The sequence below is a fragment of the Bos grunniens genome, chromosome 11 (assembly GCF_055505025.1).
Source record: "Bos grunniens cultivar Pamir isolate PY7600 chromosome 11, Bosgru_T2T1.0, whole genome shotgun sequence".
Lineage (NCBI taxonomy): Eukaryota > Metazoa > Chordata > Mammalia > Artiodactyla > Bovidae > Bos > Bos grunniens.
Genome location: NC_141175.1, coordinates 7,432,351 through 7,446,599, shown reverse-complemented (window position 1 = coordinate 7,446,599; position 14,249 = coordinate 7,432,351). Strand labels below are relative to the sequence as shown.

At 43.8% G+C, this 14,249-nt stretch overlaps 1 protein-coding gene and 1 long non-coding RNA gene across 21 annotated transcripts in view; one reads left to right on the top strand and one right to left on the bottom strand.

Annotated features, from left to right (window-relative positions):
- The window catches only part of FNBP1 (formin binding protein 1), a 132,442-nt gene that overhangs the window by 51,674 nt on the left and 66,519 nt on the right, over positions 1-14,249 (bottom strand). For all 20 annotated transcript variants that reach the window (XM_086324523.1, XM_086324524.1, XM_086324528.1 and 17 more), the window contains exons 5-6: positions 7,258-7,320; positions 6,718-6,822 (exon numbers count right to left, since the gene is read on the bottom strand). In XM_086324523.1, coding sequence (XP_086180649.1) covers positions 6,718-6,822; positions 7,258-7,320 — 168 coding nt within the window. The remainder of the gene's footprint in view (positions 1-6,717; positions 6,823-7,257; positions 7,321-14,249) is intronic.
- On the top strand, positions 9,203-10,102 carry LOC147362412 (uncharacterized). The gene is made up of 2 exons (XR_015136188.1): positions 9,203-9,413; positions 9,745-10,102. It is a non-coding gene; the product is annotated as an uncharacterized LOC147362412 (long non-coding RNA).

The following is a 14,249-nucleotide window of genomic DNA, read 5'->3' as shown; positions in this document are numbered from 1 at the left end:
GGCCGAAATAGAAGGACTGAGAACCAACCCTCGGTGAGGGTGAGGAGCCGCTGCTGAAGGTGTGTCCACTGGTAAAGCCACCTTGTCAAGGTCTGACAGCGCACTGCGCCAGATACGCACCTGTGACTCAGCATTCCGCCTCGGGCACACCACTAAGGAGGAGGAGAGCCCGTGTCTGCCAACTGAGGTGTATACACATGTTCGTACGAGCTTTGTTCTTCATTTGGCCTCAGTATGGAAACAGTCCAAACATCTGCCAACCTGAGAACGGATAAACTGTACATCCGCACGACGGATGCCACGCAGCAACACACATCTCCCTTACTTGCAACGAGAGTATGAATCTCACAGACACCATATTGAGTTAGAGAAGCTAGACAGGAGAATACGGATGGTATAACTTGTATGAACTATAGAAACAGGCTAAACAAATATATGTCCCATGTCAGGATAATAGTTATTATTATTATAATAATAACTTTGAGGTGGGGATAGGGTCCCAGGGGGACTGCTGAGGTCTTAGGAACGTCCCTTATTTGGGGTCCTAGCACACAATTTCATTTATATGCAAAAACTCTTTGAGCTGTCCACATAAGACATGGCCACGCTATGGTATGTAAATCACACCTCGATAAACACCCATTTGAAAGGTCTCGGGACCTCCCTGGTGGTCCAGTGGTTAAGACTCGTAACACAGGGGACCTGGATCGGCTTCCACAAGCCAGGGAGCAGCTGAGTGTGCACACTGTAATTACTGAGCCCTGCACTCTGAGCCCACCACCACCACTAGGGGGTCCGTGCACCTCAAGCAAAGACCCTGCGTGCCCCAACTAAAACCTGGAACAGCCAAGTAAACAAATAAAATATATTTTAAAAAAAGCCTAGAAGGACACATATCATGTGGCGAAAGTGACCACCCCTGAGGAGGGTCTGGGAAGGGGAGGGCTGGACAGCAGAGAATACTTCACCTTATTCTCAGTGCTTTAATTGCCTTTTTTTACATGAGACTCCTGTAGCTGAGTAAGACATAACATGGTTTAATTGTTCCATGTTTGCTTGCAGTCCTTCGACCTCTCAATATTACAAGACAGAGAGTAAGGATTATCTTTTCCATCTCGTTAAAAGGGAGGGGAAAAGGCTGGTTTCCCTTACCTTTAACCTGAACATGTAGGTCACAAGCCACAAGATGACCTATTCCACCCTATACTGGTTCTCTGACAAACCCCGCTTCACCCATTTCAAGTCACTACAGCTCACTCCAAGTCTTCAAATTCAAAACTTTCCGACAGCGGCCTCTTGGCAAGGGAAAAGAAACCGCCTGGCTCCTTGCATTTTCATCACCAATAAAAACCATTCCATTGAACTGACTTTCTTTCCCCATCATTCTTCTAAGGGACATGGCAGGATCATGACACCCAGATATTTCCACGGGCCCACAGACAAGACTGCCAGTGGGTTTGGGGTTTTTTTTTTGTCTGTCTATTTATACATATAAATTTACATTTAGTTAAACTGGGCACCTCAAAGCTAACACATGCCCGCTTGTAAGCAAAGGACGAAAGACATACTCAAGGTGAACCCAAAGCCAAAGTGTGGGCTGGGGTAGATCTGGGCAGTCTCTCTGCGGAACATTAACCCCCCAAAGGGAAAGAAGATCAGCTCCCACCCAGATCCCATGCAGCACAGAAGAAGCATCATGCAGACACAGTCCCCACGGACGGTGTCATCAAACACAAGCGCGATTTAGGAAAGTCCGTCCTACGCGCAGTAGGAGCAGCGACAGTATCTTTGTAAACACAGGCTTATCATTCCAAGGGCTGTGGAGCTGACTGCCGGAAAAAGCAGGGGGAGTCACCTCAAAGACAACTGGGTAACTGAATCATTTGCAGAAACTGGAGGAAAAGACATTTATAAGAGATCCGAAGACTCTCAGAAGTTAAGATGGGAAATTACATTAAGTGCCCCTAAGAACTGAAACACTGCTTCCTTTCAGCTTGATCCTGACAAGAGGCTTCACTGGCGACAGATAATGCAAAAACTAATACAACAATCAAATCATGGCTTTGCTTTGGGGAAATTACAGCGCTTCAAGTCACATTCATAAACAGAATAATTTAAGAATTCCGATGTTTATTTATTTTTTTAAGTGTGAAGTGCCCTAGTTTGTGTCAGGAGAAGCACAGTTATCGTTGTTATTATTGTTTTTTAAATATTTATTTATTTTTATTCATTTGGCTGTCCCAGGTCTTAGTTGCGGCACATGGGATCTAGTTCCCTGACCAGGAATCAAACCCAGGCTCTTTGCATTGGGAGCACAGCCTTAGTCACTGGACTACCAGGCAAGTCCCAGAATTTCAACATTAGACAGTGCACGTCCTTAGGGAGGAGGTAAATAGGAGAAGGGGACGACAGAGGATGAGATGGTTGGATGGCATCACCGACTCAATGGATATAAGCTTGGGTAAACTCTGGGAGTTTCTGATGGACAGGGAGGCCTGGCGTCCTGCGGTCCATGGGGTCGCAAAGAGTCGGACACGACTGAGCGACTGAACTGAACAGAACTGCAATAGGACTTCCGTAAACATAACTAAATGACACTGTCAGTATAAGAAATAACAATGCATCCTTGGAAATATTAAAATAGTTGAGAAGAGCGATTCAGTTTGGTAGTACCTTTCAAAAGCGCTAAAGCTGCAACCGGACCTAGAAATTGTGCTTTTGATACATTAACTCTCTTGGACCCGACCCAAGGGAGGAAAACTGAAGAATCACCCTGGAAAATTTTTCAATCACAAAGGCCCAGAACTCACCCAGCAGGTGTAGATTCCCTAACCTTAAGTGGGAAACTCAGACTGATGTGGTCCCGGCCTGGCCGTGAGCCGGGAGAGCTTCCCGGAGAACCCACTTTAAATGTGGGCCAGAGTGGAAATTCCAAGGAACATACATTTATAATCACACACACTGTCTTCTCAATCTCACAGGTTTTCTCCTGTGACTTCTACCTTCTTATGTGACTGAAATATAAGGCAGTGGTGATGTTGGTATAGGAGGCTTGCCAGTCTCTATGCAATTTTTCATACTCAATATTTGGAAGCAATCATGGGTAAGCCTTTACAACATCATGAGATCTTAACTAACACAAAGGTGAAGTTCACCTGACACTAATATAATATTGTAAGTCAATTATACTTCAATTTAAAAAAAAAGGAAGAAAAAGGCTAAAGATTGCAAGTAGTGGCTGGCTCAGCGGCTTCAAGAAGTACTACAATGTGCATTCTGTGAGCTCTCTAGAAAAGCTGGGACTATGAATGCAAAATCTGGAATGATATTTCCACCTGTGTAAAAACAGGTAAGCGTAGGAAACTACATGTAGGATCAGATTTTTCATTTTGCGGAAAGTGAATGCTTTCAAGGACAAAAAAGGAATTAGATCAGTAGTTAGAAACTCTCCCACTATAAAATATTACAAAACATTTAAGGAACATTTCTAAATAATAATTTAGAAAATAAAAAGGAACATTCCAAAATTAATATAGAAAACTAGAACAGCCAAGAAAGAAAAACCACAGGTTTCTATTTCAATGAACCAGAAAAACATTCTACTTCTGCTTTATTGACTATGGCAAAGCCTTTGTGTGGATCACCATAAACTGTGGAAAATTCTTAAAGAGATGAGAATACCAAGACCACCTGACCTGCCTCCTGAGAAATCGGTATGCAGGTCAAGAAGCAACAGTTAGAACTGGACATGGAACAACAGACTGGTTCCAAATTAGGAAAGGAGTACGTCAAGGCTGTATACTGTCACCCTGCTTATTTAACTTATATGCAGAGTACATCATGAGAAATGCTGGGCTGGAAGAAGCACAAGCTGGAATCAAGATTCCTGGGAGAAATATCAATAACCTCAGATATGCAGATGGCACCATACTTATGGCAGAAAGTGAAGAAGAACTAAAGAGCCTCTTGATGAAAGTGAAAGAGAAGAATGAAAAAGTTGGCTTAAAGTTCAATATTTAGAAAACTAAGATCATGGCATCTGGTCCCATCACTTCATGGCAAATAGATGTGGAAACAATGGAAACAGTGACAGACTTTATTTTTGGGGGCTCCAAAATCATTGCAGATGGTGACTGCAGCCATGAAATTAAAAGACACTTGCTCCTTGGAAGAAAAGTTATGACCAACCTAGACAGCATATTAAAAAGCAGAGACATTCCTTTGCCAACAAAGGTCTGTCTAGTCAAGGCTATGGTTTTTCCAGTGGTCATGTATGGATGTGAGAGTTGGACTGTGAAGAAAGCTGAGCGCTGAAGAATTGATGCCTTTGAACTGTGGTGTTGGAGAAGACTCTTGAAAGTCCCTTGGACAGCAAGGAGATCCAACCAGTCCATGCTAAAGGAAATCAGTCCTAAATATTCATTGGCAGGACTGATGCTGAAGCTGAAACTCTACCTGATGTGAAGAGCTGACTCATTGGAAAAGACCCTGATGCTGGGAAAGATTGAAGGTAGGAGGAGAAGGGGATAACAGAGGATGAGATGGTTGGATGACATCACCAACTCAATGGACATGAGTTTGAGTAAGCTCTGGGAATTGTTGATGGACAGGGAAACTTGGTGTGCTGCAGTCCATGGGGTCACAAAGAGTCGGACACGACTGAGCGACTGAACTGAACTGATTTCAGTGAACATCGATGCAAGATCTCAAGTAAAATGTTAATAATGTAAATTCAGCTCTGTATTTAAAAAAAATATACACCAAAATCTAGTTACACTAGTCCCAGGAATGCTAATTTGGTTCAATATAAGAAAACTTAATAATGTAATCTGTCCATTAATGGATTAAAGGAAACAGAAAAGGTATTTGATGATATTCAATATCAAGTTGAGTTTTTACAAAAACAACCTCTTGGCAAAATAGGAAAAGAAGGGAATCCCTTATAATAAGCCTGATAAAGGCTTATTATAATCATGTTTAATGGGGAAACATTTGAAACACTCTCTTTATCTAGAACGAGATAAGGAAGTCCACAATAACTGCTTCTGCCAGGATAAAAGAGGTCATAACCAGAAGAGCAAGATAAGAAAAATAAATAAAAGGCATAAAGACTGAATAAGACTGTCATTATCTGCTGTTACGACTGTCTCTAAGGAAAACCCCAAAATAGAAATAAAAAGAGTTTATTAGCAAGGATCTGGCTCTAAATGAATATACAAAAGTTTTATGTTCATTTAACCTCCAGTTGTTTTTTTTTAATAAACTTTGGGTCAATCTATTTTAATTGAGTAACATATTAAATACTTTGGGGCATTAACATTTCATGAGAACTTATGGTAATTTATGGTGCATTTTGGGGCTTCTCAGGTTGGAGAAGGCGATGGCACCCCACTCCAGTACTCTTGCCTGGAGAATCCCATGGACGGAGGAGCCTGGTAGGCCGCAGTCCATGGGGTCCCACAGAGTTGGACACGACTGAAGCAACTTAGCAGCAGGTGGCTCGATGTTAAAGGATCCGTCTGCTAATGTAGGAGACTCAGGTTCAAACCTTGGGTAGGAAAGATCCCTTGGAGGAGGAAATGGCAACCCACTCCAGGATTCCTGCCTAGAGAATTCCATGAGCAGATGAGCCCAGTGGGTGGCAGTCCATGGGGTTGCAAAGAGTCAGACATGACTGAGTGACTGTTACATTACTATGAGCATGGTAATTTTACCAGCAAATGAATGTATCTTTTGGTAAACTAAATATCCCCACTCAAGATCAAATATAGATATTAAGAATGTGTTTTCTAATATACTAGGTAATTTTAGAGGAAGCCATACTAATCTATGCCTAGGCTTTAAGCAAGGAATTTGGCAGAATTGGGCGAATAACTAAATACCTAATTTGCAATATTTTCCAAGCAAATTCATCTCCAAATTATCTGGCAAAAAGTGAAAGAAATCTGCAAAAACGCAGTGCTTTTCCCCACATAAAAGCATGAAGCTATGAATGCCAAATCAGCCCTGGGCAGTCAGGAATGAATACGGTTCTTTAACAGCCTAATTTTGTTTACAGTCATATTGATGACTTTTATAAAAAGAAAATTTAGCTTCTAGGGAAAAAACACACAGGGAACCACAAGAAGACACAGTACAAGCTTTATAATTATATTCCTAATTGCCAACCACACAAGTCCATTTTGGGAAAAGCTTTGGAGAGGACCTCCCAATGCAAGCCTTGGGCTACAACCTGTTAGCAACCTGAATGAGTCCATCAGAACTCTGGCCACTAGCGTGAGTCTCTTTATCTTTTTATCAGAAGCAGTGCCAGCAGCCAAGCTCTTTCAGATGGCGCTGGGCGGTCTGCTCCAGCTTTTAAGAGGTCGATTTTTTTTCTTTGAAAAGCCATTAAGAGAGAACCACAGTCTGCGGAAACCACCCCGTAAGATATGTTCATGGTTTAAGTCTCCACGTTAATCGTCCTGGTGACTAAAGAAATCAACACGCTGCTTAAATCAGAACACTGAAGATTCCCCCACATTTTAGATTCCCCCACCAGCCTCCTCCTAACACCCCACACCCCAAGTTGACACGAAACGAAAATAATCCCAAGTTGAGTGGCCTTTTGTGGTTGCATCAGAAAGAAGAACTTGGGGACCAGCAGTCTGGGAGGATACGTGACAAGCATTAAAAGGGGAAATGAAAAAAAAAAAAAGACTCTCGCTTTCACCTTACCTTTTCAACATCTGCTTTCGTAACATTTATGTCAGCATCCATTTTCTCAAAGTACTGCTGGGCTCGGTCAGCCTCTTTGCAATCCCGCTCAAAACGTCTTTTACTCTAAGAGCAGAGGGAGATGGTGACAGGGAAAGTGATTGTTAATGAAACCATGAGATTCCTATATGAAGATGTAATTTTATCATAATTTTATCGGCATTCCCTCATGCCCCCTCCCCAAAAGCATTCTTTTCCGAACTGATTTGTTCCATGCCATCATTTCAGGAATTTATTTTAAAATCTGCCTTTATTTCCATCCAAACTGTCTAATCTTTGTTCTTCCCTATGATTTTTAGAAAAAAGACTCCACTTGGGTTCTTTGGGGCTCAACATTTTACTTCCAGTAATAATCTCTAGAAATCAATTAAATCCAAATTGTAAAATTCCCTAAAGACGTTAGGGTCTCTATTTTGTACTTCCTGTTGATTCAAACTTAAGTTAAATTCAGATCAGAAACACCTATAAAGACATTTCTTGAGCGGTTGGTTTTTCACTTACTGATTCTAGTTGCTTCCAGCACATCTCTATGTGTTGCTGTGCCTTCCGTCCATCGTGAAAGTGCTGGGGGGTGGGGGGAGGAGCAGAGACACACCCATGATTAGTACCCCATCTTGCTCTTATTAAGACTTGAAAAAAAATTCACCCACTCCAAGGACATTTAAATATTGAATATCTAGCCCATGCATTCCGAAGAAATGTAAGACTTAAAAAATAAATGAGAAATGAAAACAGTAATAAGTCAATAGTCACAGAGTTCCATCTGACTTTAGCTATAAGACTACTGAATGCTAAGAGTTATTTATGCTACTTGTAAAAATGACAGGAATGCTTTATAAAGATGGCAATCAGATCTTTATTTTTAATCGCTTTGAGATGTAATTCGTATATCATACGATTCACCCACTGAAACTGTTCAATTCAATGGGTTTTAGTCTAGTCACAAAATAAATAACTCTCATCACAATCAATTTTAGAACATTTAAAAAAATTTTCTGGCCATACCCCTGCCACCCCACCCTCCCGAGGCACGTGCGATCATAGTTCCTCAACCAGAGATCGAATCCTCACCCCCTGCATTAGAAGGCAGAGTCCTAACCACTGGATTGCTGGGGAAGCCCCTTGAACATTTGTATCACCTCAGAAGAAATGCTGCACCTCTTAGCTGTCACCTCCCATCTTCCCCAGCCCTAGGCAAATACCGCACCACTTCCGGTCTGTATAGACTTGCTTATTCTGGATATTTCATATGAAAGGAATTGTACAATATGAAGTCCTTTGTGACTGACATCATGCTTTCAACATATCATAATGTTCACTTAGTCTGATGTTTCCAATGATCACACATATCAGTACTTTATTCCTTTTATTGCCACATGGTAATTTTTTGGGTGACCGATCCCCAGTTTGGGGCTATTATGAATAACGCTCCTGCAAATACTTGTCTAAGTTTTGGGTAGATGTTTCCATAACTTAGATTTTCTTAAACTTCGATTCACCTTCCTGCCATCTGCAAAGGTCCTGTGGCAGGTATATGTTTGGTGTTGACCACCAGGGACGTCAGAGAGGCAGATCAAAGTGAGTCTCGAGAATGTGAGGAGATGGGGTCAGAGAAGAAAGGTGCAGCCTATGCAGAGTCTGTAGGCTTTTTGTCTGCATGAGCTGGGAAGTCAGGGATGTCATGCAAGAATGTTCCAGGTGGGAGTCCCTCTCCAACCCTAGAAATGATGGACACTTGCACCCTGGGGCGGCAGTGTATGTGGTGACAGAGGCTCAGACTCTCGGTGTCCTTTGATCGGGAAAATCACCAATAAATCAGATCAGATGTGGGCTGTGAGATATGGAGAGGTCAGAGTGATTCCAAGGATGTTCTGACCTGCATGGACCATGTGCACGAAAGCCCTTGCCCCCTGTTAGACTTGACAGGTTCTGGCAGATCAGAGAGCGGGAATTTCCATCTGCACCGTCGCTAGGATGCAAAGGGGTGACCAAGTCCTTTGACCAAAGGCCACAGCTCTGGCCGGGCAGTGCCCCCACAGCTCATCTCTGAAGTTCCTACAAGGCTCCCCTGCTCTTTGAGACCTAGGGCCATGGCAGCTCCCTACTGTGATCAGCCCGGGGTGTGGGGAGTACCAGTCCATCCCTTTGCTCTTCCTGAATCCTCTCCACAAGTGCTAAATGCTCCTTTTAATAAATGACCTTCCTTCAGTGACCCGGCGTGAATGTGCTGTCTGTCTTCTGGCGGAGGAGGTAAGCATGGCTGGGAGGGGGGTGTAGTGGAGGGAAGCAAAAGGGTGGCGGGCATGGAGAGGTCCCCTCGGTACTCAGAGCCTTTTCTCTCACCTCATCAGAACCTATGGCTTAGCCGAGACACACAAGGTAACTGACCCCGGGAGGCCAGAGAGGAGGAGACAAAAATCAGACTCTTTTTTTTTTTTTCTTAAAGAACAGTGTTCCTTTATAAGGGAATGTTTTCTTGTCTCTCTTCGGAGGTCACGTTTCACCATTTTAAGTGCCTCTTGACAGCAAGGTTTACCCATCTAGCAATTTTTTTGGTCTGGAGGAGCCCCGTGGGGCTTCGTATTTCGAGTCTCATAATAGACAGAGGGATACGACAGAAAAGAGGTGGATACGACCAAAAAGAGATGGAGTCGAAGGTAGGCATAAACAAGTAAGAAAGGATGGACTTTGGGGAGGCGTAAGATGAGCCCAGAGCAGAGTTGAGCTTTGAGGGGAAGTACAGAACGGGAGCAGGTTTTCTGAAAGCCACAGACATCACTTTAAAGACGGCGAAGGGGGGTGGGGAGGACCTGGGGAGACAGAGGAGTGAGGGGTTCGGGAGGGGGACAAAGGCTCAGCTGTGCCCCTCGGCCCCGAGTCCCTCATCCCCAAACTATCCAGAGGACCAGCCCCATTTCCTATGCAGGTCCCTGGTGTCCTATAGCTGGCTGAAAAGCTATCCCCATTTCTCCCCAATCTTACTTTGAGATTCAAAGACAGACACAAAAAGAAAACCTCGGCACCCAATTCAGAGCTGGGCTCTAAGCTTCTACTCTAACAGCAGCTCTGAAATGAACGGTTTCACAAAACGAAAGCTCCCCCACAGCCAGCACCGTCCTGACCGAGAGGAAACGCAGCCCAAGAACGTGCAAAAGCCACGGACCCTGCACAGGAAAGGGGGATCGGGCTTTACCAGCAGAGGGACCGGCTCTGAAGACCACAGTCTTCCAAAAAAGGCCATGTTTGGGATGCACGAGTGGATAATTTGATCAAAAACCTACTAGATAGTAAATTCTCTTGCTTCTTCATTTCCAGGTTGAATAATAAATATGCATTTATTTTTCAAGCACAGTGTGGACCTCAACTTTATTGGTTAGCTTTTTCCCAGGAAGGGCTCCTGTCATGACATTCTCCCCCACCATCCCCGCCCCCCGCCCCCGCAACACCAAAACAATTATTCAAGAAGTACACTTGTGCTTGCATTTCCTGTGGCTTAAGAGAAAAAAAAAAAAAAAAAAACTGTCACCGATTTTCTTTCTAGTCTTTCTTGCCTAGTATGTGTTCTCCAAGATGGATTTGCCTACAAGACACAAAAACCCTGGGCTGGCTGATCCCTTAGGAAACCAATGGACGGAACAAAAGCCCTTCTGATGGTTTTGAGCATCCCCTGACCTAAATAGCAGCGGCCCTTTGTAGCCAGCTAGATCTTCCCTCCTTTAATGGCTTTATTTCAACAGTTGCAAAGTTAAACAAACCAACCAGCTTGCCAGATGTGTTTCTTGTTTATTAACAAACAATGGTCAAACATTTCTTCGCTGGGCAGTGAGCAAGTGTGGATCTAAAAAGTGTGCCTCCAAGCTCTAAATAAAGACGAATTGTTCTCGAGAAAAAAGATAATAGGCACTTCTTTTGGAGCCACGGAGTGAAGTCATCACAGCTCTTTGCTCCTATCAGAGGAGAGACAGGAAATGCCATCTCTAGAGACCCAGGAAAAAAAAAAAACAAAACAACGCTCTTTGCTTTCTCCTGTAATAAGATGCTTTAGTCTCTCTTCAAACATGATAATAGACCTTTTTAAATGCCTGATGCTATCTGGGTGGCAGCAAAGCTTACTTTCAACTTTTGGTTGAACCTTAAGAATATACAGGTAAAATCTATACAAATCAAATGAGCCTTCAAAAATTTTTCAGAAATTTCCCAGGGACCAGGAGGAGCTGAGATTTAAAAAAAAAAAGAAAAAATCACAAGAAACCTAAAATAGGCAGGCATTAACTCAAAGCAAAATGACAAAGACAAAGCTTCGAAGCAGATTTAACTGTGCTGCAAGAAATCATCCTTAGGCTGAATAGATAAATGGTGAGATTATTTGTTACTCACACACTGCAATTAGGTACAACAGCTACTCATTTTGCTATATATATAACATAGATCAACAATTTTAAAAACTACATTAAAAAAGCAAAATACGGCATTGATGTGAAAAGAGCCACGTCTTTAAAAAAAAAAAGGTGGAAAAAAAATAACAGAATAAACACTCAAATAAGGACAGCCAGCCAGCCAGCCATCTGGAATTTTAAATAAAACTCAGATTCTACATATGAAAACAAAGGAACACAAAAAACTTTAAAAGGGGAAGAAGAAAGGAGTTTCCAGAAAATATAGCTGTGACAGATACTAGAATTTCCAAAAAACCGTACAGTGTGATGGGCTTGAATACCAGCAGGCTTCTAGTGCTAGCCTGACTCAGGGTTAATTAACCTAATGATAAATCTGTGTGTGTGGATATTCATGTGGCCTGTGTAGGGAAGCTGTGAAGCACCTTCAGACAGGTTCAAGGCAGTTGTCACTTCAGTGAAGCCCAAACCATAACCCCAGAAACATTTGTGATGGGAATGGCCTTGTGGTTTTCTTCAGTAAGACCTGTTTCCTCCAAATTCATTTATAACAAAAATACTTTCTCAATGGACTTGTTTAAAGTTCCTAAAATGCCTGCCTCCCTGTGTCGTGTGCAGTTACTTAACTTCCCCCATAATACTGACCGTCCGGGCACTGGGCAGCCCCCACCCCCAGCCCAGTCCAGGTCCAGCAGCTCTGGTCAAGTTGCCGTCATCCCCTCTCCTGCTGCTCCCCTCCCCCCAGCACGCTCTTATTCTCCTGCTGGCTTTCACTCCCCAGAACTCTCCACAAACACACTATTGCTCTTTATGTCTGCACACGAGGCTCATGGGATCTCAGTTCCCCAAACAGGGATTGAACTTGGGCCCTCGGAAGTGAGCGCACAGAGTCTATCCACTGGACCTGCAGAGAATTCCCCGCATCCACACTTTTCACCTAGACTCCAGAAGTCTTTTTTAAAACTGTTCTTCAAAACAATCCATTCTTTCACATTCCTTAAGATTCTAATTCCTCTGAAGAATCCTGATTCACTCAGGATGAAAGGATCTTCAAAGGATCGATAGTAAGCAGCCAATGGCTTAGATTCTTCAGGTGATCTCTTCCAAGGGTATGAAACTGTTCTTCCAAACCAAACCAAGGGAAATCACCTTTAATAAGGGTTTTAGATAGAGTGCTAGGTGAATAGGTGAAGCTTCAGGGACAGTCATCCTTCCCTGAGCTGAAAGGTTTAAAGTCCAACTCAAATCATTCATTCAAGTGTGTTCATTGCACACCCACACGTGCAGGGTGCTACATTGCTTGTGAATAAAACAAAGTTCCTTTCCCTGTGGACCTGTAGACACAGTGGTAGGAGAAGAGGGTAAGGAACTAGGGAGGGATGGGTGTGGGTGTGGGCAGCGTTTAGACGGGGCAGTCTGGGAGGATGCTGAAGCAGAGGCTTGAACAAAGTGCAGGAGTGAACTTGCAAAGTTCTCAGAAACACCGTTCCAAGCAAGCAGCGGGAACAGCTAATGAGGATGCTTTGAAGTGGGAAAGGGCTTGGCCTGTCCAGGGAACTGAGAGATGCCAGTGCAATTAGACTGAGAGGGAGGGTAAGGCAGGAGAAGAAAGCAAGGGCCAGACCGTGGATGGCTTCCCAAGCCCCATGAGCACTGTGGAAAGCTACTGGAAAAATGTAAGAAGGGAAGTGACATGGTCTGATTTGCATTATCACAGGGTTGTGCTGCCTGCTGTATGGAGAATGTACTGAATGGAAGCAGGAGGGGCAGGCTGCTGCACCTGCCCAAGGGGGAGCTGGTGGTGGAGATGGAGATGGGGAGCTGGACCACTGACCAGGGAGCAGGCCTGGAAGCAGAGACGAGTTAAAACTAAAAGGCTTAGGACAGTCCATCAGATGAGAGATGATGAGAGACTGGTTGTGCAGGAAGTGCTGAGAAGTGTCTGGATTCAGAACATTTACTGAAGGTACAGCCGACAGGACCTGACGTTAGCCAGAAGATGGGGCGTAAGGGAAAAATAAGCCTTGGGTGCCCCACGTTTTTGGCCAGAACAACTGGGTTAAAAAGGGCTGCCATTCACAGACGGTGGGAATTGTAGATAGGAATGCTGTGCTTAGTCACTCAGTCGTGTCCGACTCTTTGTGACCCCGCAGACTGTAGCCCGCCAGGCTCCTCTGTCCATGGGATTCTCCAGGCAAGAATCCTGGCATGGGTTGCTATTTCCTTTCAAGGGGATCTTCCCAACCTAGGGATCAAACCCAGGTCTCCTGCATTGCAGACAGATTCTTCACTGTCTGAGGCACCAGGGAAGTGCTGGACTGGATAACAGGATAGGACTGGGGCAGGATAAAGGATAAACTCTGGGGATCCACAGTTTGTTTTTGGACAGGTTGAGTGGGCCACCTCATCACAGAACTCTGGGACATCCTTTACACTCTTCCTGGGCTCCAGGGCCTCCACTGACAACGATGCTGTGTCAGTGAATCAGGGGAGAGACACACAACTTTTGTCAAGGAATTCTCACAAATTTTATAAGAAAAAGGTCTCATTCCTACTTACAAGGGGGAAATACAAAGTCACATTTCAAATTCAGGAAGTCAAGGACAAAACTGAAGGATCCTGATAACTAAGTATGTCATCCCATAAATGAGAAAATAGAATTTCTTTGCTTCATCAGACCAGTGGTTTTGCAGGTGACAGAGCCACAGTGGGGACAAGGTCTTAATAGAATGCTGGTCTAAATAGAATATTCTTTGAAAACAAAGAGGACAGAACAAAACAAAATATACCTTCTAGATATACATTAAACCCGAGGCTATTAGTGGGTGTTGTATAAGCATGACATACAAAAGGCCAACTAGTTTTGGAGGGTTTCCTGCTTTGTGAGGGGTTTCCCAGGTGGCTCAGTGGTAAATGAGCAATGCAGGAGATGTGGGTTCCATCCTTGAGTAAGGAAGTTCCCCTGGAGGAGAAAATGGCAACCCCCTCTTGCCTGGGAAATCCCACAGACAGAGGAGCCTGGTGGGCTATCTATACAGTCCATGGGGTTGCAGAGTCAGACATGACTGAGTGACTCAGCACAGTAACACCAGTAAGGAA